General features: G+C 43.6%; 1 protein-coding gene across 1 annotated transcript; it reads right to left on the reverse strand.

Annotated features, from left to right (window-relative positions):
• Positions 1–1,631: 1,631 nt before the first annotated feature.
• Positions 1,632–8,724, reverse strand: LOC104845455 (zinc finger protein 530-like). The gene is made up of 2 exons (XM_023543640.2): positions 7,267–8,724; positions 1,632–4,661 (listed from the first exon to the last, which is right to left on the reverse strand). Exons 1-2 carry the CDS (start codon positions 7,298–7,300, stop codon positions 2,656–2,658), a joined length of 2,040 nt encoding a protein of 679 aa, XP_023399408.2. The 5' UTR covers positions 7,301–8,724; the 3' UTR covers positions 1,632–2,655.
• Positions 8,725–18,422: the final 9,698 nt, after the last annotated feature.

Here is an 18,422-nt window from a genome sequence, read left to right on the forward strand (position 1 = left end):
ATAAATTCCAAAAATAGATTCACATGTATATGGTCAATGGATGTATACTTTAATATTTTACCAAAGGAAAAATAGATTTATTGAAGCAATTCAATGGGGTAATGATCCTTTCAAATATTGCTGCATTGAAAAACAATACATACTATATATATGCACACACATATATGTAAACATTGACATTTACCTCACATGTGACCTATACACAAATACAAAATAATTAATTCAAAATGAATCACTGATCTAACTGTAAGCTTAAAATGATAAAATTTCTAGTAGAACATAAAGAGAAAAATCTGTTTAACTTGGGGTTTTGCAACAATTTCTAAGGTAAAACAAAAAGCATAATCCATGAAGAATCAAATTGAGAAACTGGACTTTACTAAAAATAAAAATGTATGCTCTTTTAAAGACAATACTAGAAGGAAAAACTAAGTCACGGCCTGGAAGAAAATACTTGGAAATCATGTATCTGAAAAAAGACTGGAATCCAGAATATAGAAAGAACTCTCCACACTAATTCTAATATAGGCAAAAAGCTTGGACACTTTCCTGAAGATACATGGGTGACAAATAATTACATGAATTAATACTCCACATTATCATTCATTGGGAAAATGCAAATTATATTACAAGGCGATATTACTACTCACCTATTAGAATGTCTAAAATTTAAAAGACTGGCCATATCAAGTTTTGGCCAGGATGTGGATCAGTTGGAACTCTCATTTACTACTGTTTAGAATATAAAGTGGCATGAACACTTTGCAAATTGTTTAAAAAAATAAGTCAAACATACACCTACCATATGCCCCACCATCCCACTCCTAGGCATATGCTCAAGAGAAAGAAAGCATATGTTCATACAAGTATTGCACCTGAATAGTCACAACTGCTTTCTTTTAAAATAACTTCAAGCTGCAAACAACACAAACAGCCATCAAGAGGCAAATGAATAAAACAATTGTGGAACAGCCGCACCAAAAAAAAAAAAACACTGCTATCAAATCGATTCTGACCCATAGCAACCCCCTAAGATCCCCAAGGCTATAGATCTTTACGGAAGGAAACTGCCACGTCTTCCTCCTGAGGAGCGGCTGATAGGTTTGAACCACCAAACTTTCAGTTAGCAGTCGAGTGCTTAACCACTGCACACTCCATAAGAAGCAATGAACTATTGATATTTTTCTACATGGATAATTCTCTGAATAATTTTGCTGGGAGGAAAACACTATAAAAAAAAATACCTAGTACCTTATCTCATTTATATAAAATTGAAGAAAATGCAAATTAGCATGTAATGACAAATACCAGAACTGTGGTGGCCTGTAATGTGGTGAAAAATGAGCTGCAGGTGGACAGGATTACACACTAGCTTGAGGAAATTTTTCAGTGATTGTTAAGTTCATTACTCTGTGCTTGTAGTTTCATGTGGATGGTATACAGGTCATTATCAAATTATACAATTTAAATATGTACTGGCTATTGTATATCAATGATACTAAATCTTTTAAAGTCTTTTTTGATGTGTGTGTGTGTACACATCTTATTAAATCTGTTCCTCTAAAAAACTGACAGACACATGACTTCAACAACAGTTCTTTATTGTTTTATAAACCAGAAGAATGGGTAACAGGGAGTTACTGTTTGGTGAACTGCAGGATGGGGAAAATTAATGCTGAACATCACATGAGACCAAGAATGTCATGACCAATAAAAGCTTTCTGTGCAAGCTGCCAGCAGAATCCAGACCAGATTCTCTTGGGAAACACTGGGTAAATCACTGTTGTAAACAATCAAAGAAGGCAATGGCTCAGAATAATCATGATTTTCTCCAAGCAATGGGAGAAAACACAGCTGTCTGCCTTGCCTGAGTTTTCTAGGGTAACTGAGTCACATAGTGTTAAGTTGCAAGATGGTAGCAGTGAGATGGCTTCTGCCATAAAAACTGGCAGTGATAGTGGGAAGTGTATAATGTGCAATGCAACTCATATATGCCTAGAGCTCAGGGAATCTTACCACTCTAGATGTTCAAAAGTACGAAGATTAACTTCAAGACGGATGGCTCCCCAATAAAGGCTCTGTACAACAGTTATATTAAACAAAGAACTAGCATATTCCCTGCATGTGCAAGGCCTTCCATATCTTTGGGCCTTTGAAAGCTGAATGATTTAACACCTTGGGCTGAAGGTTTTCCCACATTGTCTGCTCTCATGGGGCCTTTCTCTTGCGTGACGTATTCAGTGTTTAACGAAGCTAGAGCTTTGGACAAAGATTCGTCATGTGTCACTTGTAAGCCCTTATTGCTGTGCACTTGGTGGCGTTGGAAAGGGTGGAGTTTTAGCTAAAGAATTTCCCAGATTTTCCACACACATACTACCTACTAGAGTGTGAAATCTCCTGACTAGTAAAGCTGCAATTTCTGCAAGGATTTACCACATTCACTGTATTCATAAGGCCTTTCTCCAGTGTGAATTTTCTTGTGTTTTGTAAGTTTGCACTTTTGTCGAAAGTATTTCCCACATTGACTGCACTCATAAGGCCCTTCTCCAGTGTGAATTCTCTTGTGTACAACAAGATGGGAGCTATTCCTAAAGAGCTTCCCACATTCATTGCACTCATAAGGCCTTTCTCCAATGTGGACTCTCCGATGATTAATTAGACTGTAGCGATTGTTAAATGATTTCCCACATTCACCACATGCATAAGGATATGCTCCTTTGTGAATTCTCTGATGTTGAACAAGAGTGCAGCTTCAGCTAAAGTATTTCCCACATTCACTGCATTCATAAGGTCTTTCTCCAGTGTGAATTCTCTTGTGCATATGAAGGCTGGAGCTATTGCTAAAGGATTTCGCACATTCACTACACTCATAAGGCCTTTCTCCAGTGTGAATTCTCTTGTGTACAGTAAGATAGGATCTATTCCTAAACAACTTCCCACATTCTGTACACTCATAAGGTCTTTCTCCAGTGTGGACCCATGATGATTAATTAGATTGGCACGATCCTTAAATGATTTCTCACATTCGCCACATGCGTAAGGATTTGCTCCTGTGTGAATTCTCTGGTGTTGAATAAGACTAGAGCTACGGCTGAAGGATTTCCCACATTCACTGCATTCATAAGGCCTTTCTCCTGTGTGAATTCTCTTGTGCCCTCTAAGGTGGGATCTATCCCTAAACAGCTTACCACATTCACTGCATTCATAAGGCCTTTCTCCAGTGTGGACTCTTTGATGTTTAATGAGGGTGGAGCTACTGCTAAAAAACTTTCCACATTCACTACGCTCATAAGGCCTTTCTCCAGTGTGGACTCTCCGGTGTTGAATGAGGGTGGAGCTTTGGCTAAAGAATTTCCCACAGTCATTGCACTTAAAAGGCCTTTGCCCAGTGTGAACTCTCCAATGTTGAACGAGGCTGGAGTGACTGCACAATGATTTCCCACATTCTCCACACTCATAAGGATTTGCACCTGTGTGAATTCTCTGGTGTTGAATGAGGGTGGAGCTTTGGCTAAAGGACTTCCCACAGTCACTGCACTCATAAGGCCTTTCTCCAGTGTGAATTCTCCTGTGGGCAATAAGGTGGGAGTTATTCCTAAATAACTTTCCACACTCATTGCACTTATAAGGCCTTTCTCCAGTGTGGATTCTTTGATGTTGAATGAGGCTAGAGGGATCACGCAATGATTTCCCGCATTCTCCACATTCATAAGGATTCGCTCCTGCGTGACTTCTCTGGTGTTGAACAAGAGTATAGCTGCGGCTAAAGAATTTTCCACATTCACCACACGTGTAAGGCCTAACTCCAATGTGAACTCTTCTATGTCTAGTAAGGTTGCCACTTCTGCTAAAGGATTTACCACATTGACTACATTCATAAGGCCCTTCTCCAGTATGAATCTTCTTGTGCTCAGTAAGTTGGCCATTTTTGCGAAAGCATTTCCCACACTGACTGCACTCAAAAGGCTTTTCTCCAGTGTGAATTCTCTTGTGTGCAATAAGGTTGGAGCTATGGCTAAAGATTTTCCCACACTCACCACACTCATATTGCCTTCCTCCGGTATGAATTCCCTGCTCCTGAACAAATCTGTACATGCAGCTGATGGCTTTCCTACAGTTTTTACCCTCACAAAGCCAATCTCCAGTGCACACATTCTGGTGGTGAACAAGTGTTTGTTTGTCTCTAAAACCTTTCCCACATTTGTACTTGTAATGGAACTTTCCACTGTAAAAGGCTTCCACATACTTGAGGCCATTTAGAGGCTTCTCATTGTTGGGCATGGCCTGGTGCTGGAGAAGGCCCAAGGGAAGCAAGGAATCCTTCCCAACCTCCCCACAGATAAAGGGCTGCCCTGACACCAGGAATTTGCAGCTGTTCACAAACAAGTTTCTGTCCATGATCATCCTGAAGAGTTTCTCTCCACTATCATGCTTCTGCTGCTGGAGAAGGTTTGCACTGAGCCAAGAACCTCGCACATACACCCCACTCAAGTACGGGTTCTGACCAGGGTTTGTTGCTTTGTGTTCAGCCAGATGTAAAATGTTGTTCAAGACTGAAACACACATCTCACATGGGTGAGTCTTCTGGGTGCATGGACCTGCCTGTGGAGTGCTGACCTGTGATACTCCTTCCTCCTCCTCCTGTGTTACATGGCAACAACCTGAAAGCAGAGAAATGCTTTAATATATGTTTCCATTGTTGGGAGGAAAAAGCCCCCATTATGTGTCATGGCAATGACTATTGATCATGGTTCCATACATGATTAATGTAATTGGTGCCACTATATTATAAAATCCAAAAATATTATACAGGTGAAAAATTTTATTTAGAAATTACTGTGTTAAATATTTACAAGAATAAATAAGAATGTGTCAGATGTCAAGGACCGAATCCACAGGACTATTGTGGGAAAACAGAGCTGACAAGAGGTTGAGGAAGGATACGAGCATGGGGTGCACAGCAAGAGGCAGGGCTTCGAACACACCCCTCTGCCATCAGCCTTCAGCAGGATTTTGCTGGTGACACAGCCATGATGTACAGAGGGTTAGCTATGCTCAAAGAAAACGCAACTGGAACCAATGGCTAGTGTTCAAGGACTGTATAAGGATACGTGCACACCTTATGACACCTTATGAGTGGGGCTAACGTCGGGAACCATTAAAGAGGGAGCACTGTATAAAATCAGGTGTCATGTAAGAGAGAAAGGTGGGGACAGCCAGGGGCTAGAATTCACAGTTGAAATGACCAGTCAGCAAAGTGTCAAGTATGGGGAAGTGTGCTGAAATGAGTTCCTTTATGTGTCCTTTTGCCTTGGAAAAAGAACTTGAAAGATTTTTTCCCTCAGCTCTGAGTGGTTACCTTTGCCATAGTTTTCTACCACAGAGGGTGTGTTACTTTTGTCCAGGTTAATTGACATTTCTTGGGTAAGCTGTATACAACATGAGGTTTGATACTTTTTGTCTGGTCCTGGGCTGCAGCGTGCCCTATGATTGGTATGCACCTTGGAGAGAATGGTCAATATACTATGCAAATGAAGTGACTATAAAAAAAAAAAAACCCGTTGCCATCAAGTCGATCCCAACTCATAGTGACCCTATAGGACAGAGTAGAACTGCCCCACAGAGTTTCCAAGGAATGCCTGGTGGATGTGAACTGCCGACCTTTTGGTTAGCAGCCGTAGCACTTAACCACTATGCCACCAGAAGTGACGACAGACCATGAAAATGAAGGCTGTAGCCTAATATGCAAATAAAGTGTCTGTGCCCTACCAAAAGGGGATTGGTCAGTTTGTGGTCCCCACTGGAGGGAACATGCCTTGAAATTGACAAGAAGTTGTATATATATGCAGCCAACCCCACAAAGGTTTTTCAGACAAGAGAGGAAGCAAGAAGCAGCAGTAAGGAGAAAAGGCAAGAGAGGAGAGAGAAGAACTAGAGAAAGAAAGGAGGCAAGAAACCTCCTAAAAAACCTGTGACATGGGTCAAGGGCTATAACACTGAAGATAGGGACAGGCCCAGAAGGAGCCCCACAGCAGAGTTGGTGGTAACAGACGGCAGGGTCAAGAGACGCCTGTCCTGAGAGGGCCAAGAGGAGTCTGCCCTGAGGGGGCTGAGAGAAGTCTGTACAGCTGAGAAGGGGCATGCATAACAGAGAGAAGGGCCTGCTTGCTTGCTCGGCTGATAGGATGTGAGAAGGGACTGAAGACGGGAGACTTTGCCTACATGTATCCTCATCCTAATGCTGAGTTGTAGCCTGTTACTTACTTAATAAACCACTTAACTATAAGTATGGTCTATGAGTTCTGGGTGGCCACTGCAATGGATTATCAAAGCCAGCGCAGAAGAACAGAGTGCTGCGGGGAGGATGGCTGGTGCCAGAACTGATAAAAAGGTTGCATAGCGGGGGATATGTCTAACCTTCACTCATAGGAATCAGCTTTGTACTCATGGTGATTTGCATTACCCTGCCTTGAAGTTAGACAGGTTCTGATGATGCTACTACTACCATTTTACAGGAAAAAAGTGTAGAAATGAGTTGTGGGAAAAACACTGTTGAACACAGGGTAAGTTTCAGGTATGATGTGAACAGAATCTACTGTAGTACCCTCCCCCAGTTGCAGCTCAGCAGGGCCAGGTGTCCTCTGAGACTATGCTGCCATGTTCACCCTGAGAAGAAACAGAGCCTCTCCCTGAACCCTGTCTGCATGATGGGACCTGCACGATGAAGTCCTAAGGGAAAGGCAGGACAGGTGAGTGGCCACCACTGTCCCAGAGCAGCTCAGCACACAATAGACCACAGGGAAAAAAAATTAATATTACAAATAAAAACCTCAAGAGAGGCTCTTACAAGAACATCCCATGTTCATTATCAGTAGTGACCACAACAATGTCTACAATTCTTAGCACAGGCAAGCAGGAGGAAATGTCAGCTAGAGGAATGGGCAGAACCTGGGGCACAGGGGTGGTGTGGACACATCACCCAGGCAGGGAGAAGGCAGCCAGGGTGGGTACCATTGGGGTGAATACAAGATTGCTGACTCCTGGATGTGTCCCTGCACACTCTCTGGTGGCAGGTGGTGGGGCTGCTCAGGAAGTGCATTACTCAGGGCACTGCACACAGCGCAGCCCTGGCACCCACAGTATACATGTGATGAAGGCTACACATTAACCATGCCACTGGCTATAGGAAGGATAGAAGTTATCTCTAGACAAAAGAAGGAAGGCAGAAACCATCACAGCACACCAGGGTGCGTATGAGGACCTTACCCAATGATGCTATGATTGCAAAGTTCTCCAGCATCACATCACTGTATAGTATCCTCTGAGCCTCATCAAGGAGTCCCCACTCCTCCTGGGAGAAGTCAATGGCCACATCCTCAAAGGTCACATAGCTCTGCTATGATGGGGACAAGAGTTCATTCCATGATTAACTTCTCTCCTAAATCTCCAAGCTCATTCCCCCACTTTCATGCCCTGCTCACCCTCCTCTGAGGGACGGCCATGAGTCCTGCTGTGAAGGCCTCCCTGCCTGCCTCTTTTCCCGTCTTTAACCTCATTCCACAAGAATCACCTGTGGCCTCCTCCACTTGTGCTGCACTTGCTGTCTCCTCACCAGTCCCAGCCTTCCTCTCTCCACCTAAGCCTCCTTCAAACACAGGCCCCAGTGGCCCTCCACCCCAGTGACTCCCCTAGAGACTCTTTTTGAAAAAGGTGTTTTTTTTTTTAATCTACCACCCTGACTAAAATGCCCCATACCACATCAAGGATCACAACAAAATCCTGGAGAGTTGACAGGACAGTAAATATGTTCATGTCCACTCTTCCCTCCAAAGTCTGCCTGACCATCCTCTCTCCCGCACCCTTCCCATGGCCAATTCCCTCACTTACCTGTGCTGTTGATATCCATCATCCCAACCACAAGCACAAGCAAGAGACCTCGTCATGAGCAGGCTTCCCTGTACTTAATGTTATGTACTGCTCCATCCTGATCCACCCACTGACCACCATCTTTGGAGATGTCTCCATCCTGAACCTCTCCCCAGAATCCAGACCTGTATATCCAATTGCCCGCTTGATGTTTCCACTCATTAGTTCTCTGAAACACTTCAGGCTCTTACATGGCCAAAACAAGCCTCCCCAATGAAAACTGTTCCTACTGCTGTTGATGGGGCTTCCATCTCAGTTGATTGAGCTTCCATACTTCTAGGTGTTGACACTAAAAACCTTGGGGTTATTGCTGACTCTTACCTTTCCCTCTGTCATACTCAAGATCAGACAACCCAAACAGACCTACTTAAAAGACAGATCCAGAACCCAACCATTCCTCCTACCTCCACAGTCACCATATCGATCCAGGCACCTGAAATACCGCAGTAGCCAGTTCACTGGTATTCCTACCACACCCCTATAATTATATTAGCTACCCAATATCTTAGATGATGGGTTGGTATCCATGTTGAGCCCCTCCCTCACCCTGTTAGGTGATGCACCATACCCCACTGCAGTTTCTTGTCACGGATAACCGTGTTACCAAAAAGGCCCACAATTTCCACTTCTCAGCTCCCCACAGCCACCCCACTTAGTGTCTGTATCCGCTCATCCTTACTTTCTGCTCTTTAGTTTCAAAAGGACCAACTGTCATGTACCCCATGAAAATCTCACCCCACCCTCAAGTCCCAATAAAGGTTGTGCCTCAGGTCTGTTTTCTGTCTGTTTCTCCCCACTGGCCACCTCCCCTCATATGCCTTGGCCTCTGGGCATGCCATGTCACCCCAGTACATGTGAATAATAAAGTTCTTTACTTTCAATTTGGAGTCTTGTGATTGAAGCGTAACTTTCTAGCCGGGACAACATACATAACCTGGGCTGTGAGAGATCGTTTCCGGTTCCCATCTGTTGTGAAATAAGTTCCTTTAAGTGGCCTTTTGCCTTGGTTTTTTGGAAAAAGAGCTTGAGAGTTTTTCTTCTAAGCCCTGAGTTCCCAGAGAGTTTCTTACTTTTGTCCAGGTTGACAGACATTTCCTGGGTAAACTGTAAACAACTTAATGGCTTGATACTTTTTTGTCTAGCCCTGGGCTGCAACCTGCCCTGTGATCAGTATGCACTTTTTAGGGATGGTTCAATATACTATAAAGTTACTATAGCCTACTTTGCAAATTAAGTATCCCTACCCTACTGGTCAGTTGGTGGTCCTGGTGGGAGAAAATGCCTAAAATTGACAGACGAGTTTGCTTATACATGCAGCCAACCCCACAGAGGGAAGCAGACAGAAAAAGAAAGAAGCAGAAAGGAGAAAAGGCAAGAGGGGCAAGGAGAAGCAGAGAAAGAGGAGGTGAAGAATCTCCTAAAAAAGCTGTAACATGGGTCAAAGGTTATAACACTGAAGACAGCCAAAGGCCTTGAAGGAGCCCTGCAGCAGGGCTGGTGGCAACAGGCCTGTAAGAGGCCCTATGGCACCACCAGCAGAGACAGGCCTGGATGGGGCCTTATGGCACAGCCAGCAGGGACAAGAATAGAAGGGGCTCTGTGGCAGAGCCGGTGGTGACAACAGAAAACTCCTGCTACAAATGCAGCTAAGAGAACTGAACAAAACTGCCACACTGGCTATGACCTGTGTCAGTTAGCAATAGAAAGGCCGATGGCAGGGAAGTCTAAGGCAGAGTAGTTTCTACAGCTTAGCGGTGGAGTGTACAGCTAAAAGGAGGTTGTCCTGAGGGGCCTGTGGGGAGCTTGCACTGAGAGAGCCGAGGAGGCCTGCACAGTTGAGATGGGTCGCACAAGACAGAGAGAAGGGCCTGCTTGTTTACATAGCCGAGAGGAGTTGAGAGAGCTGTTTTGCACTGAAGACACAGATGTGCTCTCCATTCAGTGGAGCCTTCCAGGCTTTGCCTACAGGCTTCCTGATCCTGTTCCTGAGTTGCAGCCTGTTAATCCTGATCCTGAGTTGTACCTTGGTACTTCCTTAATAAACCACTTCATTCTAAGTATGGTCTGTGAGTTCTGTATAGCCATTACAACAAATTATAGATCCCAGCAGACAGAGAATGCTGTGGAGAAGATGGTTGGTATAAGAATTGGTAAAAAAAAAAAAGGTTGGAGAGTGGAGGTACGTCTGACTTTCACCTCACAGGTATCAGCTTTGGGCTGATCCTGGTTCTTATCTCTAAAAAATCTTAAGCTGTGATGCTACTACCATCATTTTACACCACCCCTCAGGGTAACAGCTAAGTTGAAATCAAATACACTCAGGGCACCCCCTCACACTCACAGTCTGGTCTCCATGCTGCAGCCATAGGGAGTCTGAGGAGATCTGGGTCAGATCACCTCCCTTCCCTGCTCCAAAACTCCCACTGCTCCCATCACCTCCAGGACACTCAACTTCTCAGGAAGCCATTCCAAGTCTGACTTCTACCCACTGCTCTCTCTTCCCATGAGAAAGAATGGTGACCTGTGGTTCTCTGAGCCCAACCAGCTCAGCCTCACCTCCAAGTATTTGCACATATAGCTACCTATCCCTGCTGCAAAGGACCTCTTTAAAATGTTGAAGAGCAAAGATGTCACCTTGAAGACTAAGGTGCGCCTGACCCAAGCCATGGTATTTTCAATCACAACACATACATGTGAAAGCTGGACAATGAATAAGGAAGACAGAAAAAGAATTGATGCCTTTGAATTGTGGTGTTGGCGAAGAATACTGAATATCCCATGGACTGCCAAAAGACTGAACAAATCTGTCTTAGAAGTACAACCAGAATCCTCCTTAGAAGCAAGGATGGCGAGACTGCATCTTACATACTTTGGACATGTTGTCAGGAGGGATCAGTCCCTGGAGAAGGACATCATCCTTGGCAAAGTACAGGGTCAACGGAATAGAGGAAGACCCTCAATGAGGTGGACTGACACAGTGGCTGCAACAATGAGCTCAAGCATAACAATGATTTTAAGGATGGCGCAGGACCGGGCAGTGTTTCGTTCTGTTGTGTGTAGGGTCGCTATGAGTCGGAACCGACTCGACAGCACCTAACAACAAGCCTGAGACAACCATACACTCCTCACACAACTGGTTACCAACAACAGAACCACTCCATACAACCCCTCACCTAAACATAGCACTCTAAGCTTGAGGTATGTTCAGGGTCCCCAGGTTCAAGGGCTAGAACAGTTGCAGGTGAAGAGTCCCAGGACAGCACAAACCCAGAGGTGAGGTCAGGGCCAGTGAGGCTCTGGGACACCCTTCACTCATCTGTGTCGGGTCCATAAGCACTTCTGCTGCCATGGGAAGAAGTGGGAAGAGGGAGGTGTGACAGGCAGGTGACCTCAGGATCACTAGATTATCTCTGGTCCTCAGACCTCAGTACTACTCCTAACATCTGTGTGACCTTGGAGAAGAAGTAAACCTCCCTGAGCCACACTAAAGAAAACTCCCAGAACCCCCAATCCCTGTCGCCCTATCCAGCCCAGGAACCAAGTGACCTCGGTATCACTGCATTATTTTTGGTTCTCAGACCTCAGTGCTGTTCTTACCAGCTGTGTGATCTCGGAGAGGGACTCAACCTCCCTGGTCCTCACTGTAGTCATTCGCCTACCAGTCTGTGTTTCCTCTAAGCAGCTTTTTTACCGTCTCCCTCTTGATCACAACCCTCCATGGCTCCTAGTGTCCTCAGAATGAAGGCACAACTCCCCAGCCAGCTATCCAGGCTAGATTCCTAACACTTTTTGTTTCCTGAAGACACAGAACGGACCCCAGGTTTCCCTGCTGCTCCGGCTCAGTCGCCAAGATCCCTCTCCTGCCCCTCATCACACCAATTCTCCGGAAACAGGTTCCCCACCATGAGCACCCCCTCGTGCAGGACCATGACTTGTGCTGTAGTGACCTGAGCAGGCGGCCTTTTAGGGCTCCAGGATTGGGAGATGTAGTCAGGACGAGGAAGCTTGAAGGACGCTCACTCACCGGGGCCGGGTTCCCCAGCGCGGCGGCTGCCATGGAGACAGTGGGTAGAGCGGAGCCAGGAACTCGGGTCAGCGGGCGGGAATCCGGGCAAGGCGCTTAATTATTCCACGTAGGGCGTGGGCCAACCAGTGGGCGCTGCCTCTGTGTCTCACAACTGCTTGTGCTCAGTGGGGACAAAGCCTCCTCTCATCACTTCTAGGTTCTCACCCAACCCTATGAAGCCTTGCCCCGGTGAACACACCTTAAAGCGTTACCGTGGAGTAATTCCGACTCATAGTGACCCTATAGGACAGAGCAGGACTGCTTCATAGGATCACCAGGGATCACCTGGTGGATTCGAATTGATAGCTTTGTGGTTAGCAGCTGAACTCTTAACCACCGCACAACCAAGGTTCCAAACACACCTTAAAAAAAAAAAAAAAAACCACCGCACAACCAAGGTTCCAGACACACCTTACAACAGGTAAAATGGCCGCCTAAGAATGACCCCTGAAGTCCCGCCCCAATGAGTTGCGCGTGGACATAAATAACATCACCTGAGCTTCCATTGGCTCAGGGCTACGGTTTTCGCTGAGCCGTCTGGGTAATGTAGTTCCTACGTCTCTACAGGTCTCGGTTTCCTGCGTTCGGACCCCTGGTGGTGCAGTGATTAAGAGATGGGCTACTTTTTTTTTTTTTTACTAACCAAAAGGTTGGCGGTGCAAATCCACCCGCCGCTTGCTGGAAACCCTATGAGGCAGTTCTACTCTGTCCTATATGGTCGTTAGGAGTCGGAATCGACTTGACGGCAATGGGCTTTTTTTTTTTTTGGTTTCCACCTTAATAGCTGGGAACAAAGGTTAATAGGCAGCGGCAGGGGTTGCTTGGAAAAGGCTTCTCCAGTTTCTAAGTATGAGGGAGGTGCTTCGTTCCTTCTTAAAAGGCAGCAGGTCGATTTCTGGGGAGTGTTTTCTACAATTGATCACCAGTGTTTAGAGACATCATTTCAGACTCCTTGGAGCTCACCATGCTCCCAGGTGCTAAAAATATTATTTTAGGTATTTCTAAGGCTACTAATTCCAATGCACATATCATTCTAGAGAGTCATTCAGACACAATATAGGTCTCCTGGTTGCTGGAAACTAATAAATGTTATCATTGTTCAAATGCATGTAGCTTCAATCCTCAGAGTCAGTTTTGTGACCTTTTAGTTATGTTGGCTTAGGGACAGGAGAGGCTCCTGATAAGGCCGTGACTGGAAGAGAGAAAAGAAGGATGCTCTGCTTCTTGTTTCCACAGAAAATCTCTCTCCTGTCTATATAGGCGGTAATACGTCCAACCCAGTCAGAAACACTGTGTGTGGTATAATATTTCTTACTACATGGTCGAAAATATATATATATATATATATATTTAATTCCTGGTGGCGCAGTGGTTAAAAGATTGGCTGGTAACTAAAAGGTGGGCGGGTCAAATCCACCAGTTGCTCATTGGAAGCAATATGGGGCAGTTCTGCTCTGTCCTCTACAGTCGTTATGATTCTGAATGACTCAACAGCAACGGGTTTGTTGTTGTTTTTTTTGGGGGGGGGGGGTTGCTTTTAGGCATCTGACATCGATCTTAAAAAAGACTACCCTGACAAATGTTATTTTAGTAGGTGATAGTGGCTGTAGAGTTTCCAGTCAGAGCAACTGTAGAAAAGAGGCATCTGAATCCTATGATTTTATCTGGGAAGAGATGATCATTTCCCCTGTTTGTAGGAACAGCTCTGTACAAGGAATTAATATTGTATCAGAAAAAGAGTTGTGAAGAGAAATCACAGAAAGCTATTGATAATCATCATATAGTTATTTAAAGTTAGTGGCACTTATAGCTCTGGGGCAGCATCCATGAAGGGTGAAAAAAGTTAAGACTTCCAAGAAATTTGAGGAGGCACTGAAGTCTGAGGAAACATTTAAGTTGAGCATGTGTATACTCTGGAACCTTGTTCATTCAAGGGGTTTTGTCTCCAAAACGTGTTTCTTCTTTATTCCTAAAATCTTAGAGCAATCCATTTGGGAGGGAAAGTTAAAGGGGACATTTAGAATAGCCACAATCGTAAAACCAACAGTGAAACTGATGTAAAATATTTATTCACTGCTATAACAAAATCATTGAACATATATTGGGTTTTAGGCAGTATTGTAGATGCATGGGAGACATTGGGACAAAAGAGAAACAAAAGCCCCTGCTCTCATAGTGCCCATTTTCAACTCAAGAAAGACAGACAGGAGCTGTGAAAGATGTACTAAAATATTAAATCACATAGCATAGTATGTTAGAATTAGAAAAAAGGAAAGAAAACACAAATAACTAAAATCAGACATGAAAGTGAGGACATTACTACAGACTCTACAAAAATGAAAATTATTATAAAAGAATACTATGAACTGTTCAGTGTATTCTAACAAATCAGATAAACAAGATAAAATTGAAAAATTCCTAAAAACACAAAAAACTGTCCTAGAAATACACAAACTACTTAAACTGGCTCAAAAAGAAATAGAAAATTTCAACAGAACAATAAACACTGAAGAGATTGAATCTCAAACCTCTTGTAAAAATGGCCTGGTGGCAGCATTCAGCTTCCCAATCTAACTCACAAAGGGGAGAAAGAATCACTCTCAGCCTCAGCCCAAAGCTGATTCCTATGAAGTGGAAGTCAAATATACCTCCTCTCTCCAACCCTTTTACCAATTCTGATACCAGCTCTCCCTCCCACTCTCTACTCTTCTGCTAGCTTCTATAATTCATTGCAATGGCCGCACAGAACTCACAGAAAATACTCACCATTATGGGATTTATTAGGGAAGTACCAGGTTACAATTCAGGATCAGAAATGACTCAGTTCTTCAGTCAAGATATCTTCTCAGCCGTGCCTGCAGGCAGGGCTCTCCCTGGCCCTCAACCTCTTGCCATGTGGCCTGGCCGCTGCCCTGTTGGGGTAAATGTTATGAAGCACTTTAACACCACCAATAAGTGCCTAGAGGCACCCCACTCCGCCAGTAAGCCTCGGCCTGAAGATGCTCCACTTTCTCGTTCTGTGGGCTGTGAAGCCCACAGTGCTGTCTTCTACCGGTTTCCTGGTTCTGCTGCCTCTGCTGCCACCATTTCTCTGCAGCTGCTTCTCATTGTCTCTTGCCATCTCCAGTGTTACAGCTCCCTCTCTCTCTGTCTCCTGGATTTAAGAGGCTCTCAGCATAGGGATTCCAGGTCCAAAGGACATGGTCCACCCCTATCTCTTCTTTCTTGGTGGTAGTGAGGTCTCCCCATCTGTCTCTGGGATGGCTCATTTTAAGCCTAGTGGGATGGCAAAACTGACCAATCCCTTCATTAGGGTTCCATATACCCTATTTGCATGGACCCACCCCACAAGGGTGCCATGCACCTTATCTGCATTATTAATAAGCTGTCCAATCCCCTTGGTGGGCCCCAAGCACCTTATTTGCATAGTCCCAACCAGTCATTTGGTGGGAGCTACAAGATTATGGTGAGAGCGGCCATATAAAATCTATCTATCGCACTGCAGCTCCCAACAAAAAAAAAGTCCAGAACCAGATGACTTCATGGGTCAATTCTACCAAATATTTGAAGACAAATTAACAAAACCCTCAAAATTTTCCAAAAGATAGAAGATGAGGGAATATTTCCTAAGTCATTGTATGGGGTCAGCAATACCCTGATACCAGAACCAGATACAGACACTACAAGGGAGAAAAAACTACACAATATCCATTATGAATACAGATGCAAAAATACTCAATAAAATACTAACAAATCTAATCCAACAGCACATTAAAAGGATTAAACATCAAGAGCAAATGGGATTTATTACAGAAATGCAAGGGTGGTTCAACATTAGAAAACCAATCAGTGGACTACACCACATTAATAGAAAGAAGGAAAAGTACCACACAATCATCTCAGTTGATGCAGAAAAGCCAACACCTTTTAACAATAAAAGGACTCACAAGCTAGGAATAGAAAAGAAATTCCTCAATATGATAAAGAGCATTTATGAAAAACCATTAGCTAGCATCATACATTTCATTTTACTTGAATCCACAAGCAACATGCATGGAAGCATCAGTCAAGAAATCAAATGATGTATTGCACTGGGCAAATCTGCTGCAAAAGGCATCTTTAAAGTGTTAAAAAGCAAAGATTTCTCTTTGAGGACTAAGGTGCACCTGACTCAAGCCATGGTATTTTCAATTGCCACATATGCATGCAAAAGCTGGCCAATGGATAAGGGGGATCGCAGAGGTATTGATGACTTTGAATCACGGTGCTGTTGATGAATATTGAATACGCCTGGACCGTCAGAATGACCAAACCTGTCTTGGAAGAGGTACAGTCAGAATGCTCCTTACAGGGGAGGACGGCAAAACCTCTACTTACGTACTTTGGACATGTTATCAGGAGGGACCAAGCCCTGGAGAAGGACATCATTCTCGGTAAAGTAGCAGATGAGCAAAAAAGAGGAAGACCCTCAAGGAAATGGATCGACAGACTGGGTGCAACAATGGGTTCAAGCAAAACAACAATTGTGAAAATGGCACAGGACCGGGCAGTGTTTCATTCTACGAGTCAGAACCGACTTGAAGGCACCTACCAACAACAATAAATATCATACTCAAAGACGAAAGAACTGAAATCTTTCCCTCTAAGATTGAGAACAAGACAAAGACATCCGCTTTCACCATGGCTATTCAACATTGTGCTTGAAGTTCTAGTCACAACGATCGGGCAAGAAAAAGAAGTAAAAAGCATGCAAATCAGAGAGGAAGAAGTAAAACTGTCTTGATTCACAGATAACATGATTGTATGTACATAGAAAATCACAAAGCCTCCACGGGAAAGCTAGGAGCACTAATAAATTAATTCAGCAAATTAGCAGAGTGTAAGATCAACAACTAAAAGCAGCGTGTTTCTGTATAAACCCATAGGCATCAAGTCGATTCTGACTCACAGCAACCCTATAGGACAGAGTAGAACTGTCCCAAAGGGTTTCCAAGGCTATAAATCTTTACAGAAGCAGACTACCACATCTTTCCCCTGTGGAGTGGATAATGGGTTCAGACCACCAACTTCTGGTTCAGAGCTAAGTGCTTTAACCACTGCACCAAGGACTCCTTGTGTTTCTGTATACTCAGCCCATGTTTCTGTATACCAGCAATAAACAATTAGGACAGGAAATTTAGAAAACAATTCCTTTCACAATAGTATTTGAAAGAATAAAATACCAAGGAATAAATTTAACTAGTGAGGTGAAAAATGTGTATACTAAAAACTATAAAACACCGCAGAAAGAAAATAAAGACCTAGATAAATGGGAAGACATCCTGTGCTCATGGATCAGAAAACTTAGTATTGTTAAGATGTCAATACCACCCAAACCAATCTGCAGATTGAAAGCAATCCCTATCAAAATTCCAACTTTTTTTTTTTTTTTTTACAGAAATGAATCCATCAAAGAAACAAGTGTGTTTGGTGTACAAAGTAAAAATAAGAATTGAAGAAGCCCATAGCAAATAAAAAATTGTAGCTTTTGGGTAAACCGTAGATTAGTTTTGAAAAATCTGTTTTCCTTATGACAAAATAAGACCACTGAGGCTCTTTCTTAGACTGTAGCTAAGAAAATGGAGCAAGAAAGCTGAAGCAAATGTTCTCTGGCTGATAATTGTGTAGGTGGACATTGTGCAGCAAACAAGTTATCATTAGTGATTTCAGTGGAAGTTCCATTTGGAGAGGGCCCTGAAGTTTAATTCCAGGCTTAATGCTAATTATTGAAATGCTTTTTTTTCCCCAAGTTATATAATATACAGTAATATACAAGCCTCTGAGAATAATACCAGAGCTAGAGAAAGATGAAATGCTTTGTATTTTCCCTTACTCATCTCAGATAATCAAGTCTTAATAAAGCCAAATTGCATAATTTAAGAGCTGCTGGTTTCTGTCAGTATAACTAGGGGAAATTATGGTTTTCTAGATATTACACATAATGAAGGAATATTTCTCAGTTCCAGACCGTGTCACGGTCTACAAGTTGAACGAGGTACACTGCGTGAAAATTAGGTTAAGGTTAAGAATCATTAGAAAGGTAACTGGGCATCACAGAGATAGTTCAGTGGAAATGTGACTCTACTGAATCTAAACTATACAGACACCATTGACAGGGCAGGATTTTTCTGAAGAGGAACTGTGAAATAAACTTGAACACGTGAAGGGGTATGTGTCTGCCTTCTCTGACACTCTAAATGTCTTCTCTGACATTCACTGCAAATGCAGTTCTTTTTTCACCCTGACCCTGAGGAGCTAGGTCAGTTCTCACAAGTTAAGATGGCCTCAGGACGCACTTACTTTTCACCAGAGTACTACAAATTGGAGGATTCTCACTATGCCCTATGGTTCAACAACTTACTAGAATGTCTCCTAGCAGAACTCAGGAAAG

The sequence above is a fragment of the Loxodonta africana genome, chromosome 11 (genome assembly GCF_030014295.1).
Source record: "Loxodonta africana isolate mLoxAfr1 chromosome 11, mLoxAfr1.hap2, whole genome shotgun sequence".
Lineage (NCBI taxonomy): Eukaryota > Metazoa > Chordata > Mammalia > Proboscidea > Elephantidae > Loxodonta > Loxodonta africana.

Coding starts and splice junctions, on each gene's coding strand:
- LOC104845455 (XM_023543640.2), bottom strand. CDS start 7,300: ATGCTGGAGAACTTTGCAATCATAGCATCATTGG. Junction 4,662..7,266: donor TGCAATCATAGCATCATTGG/GTAAGGTCCTCA, acceptor CTCTGCTTTCAG/GTTGTTGCCATGTAACACAG.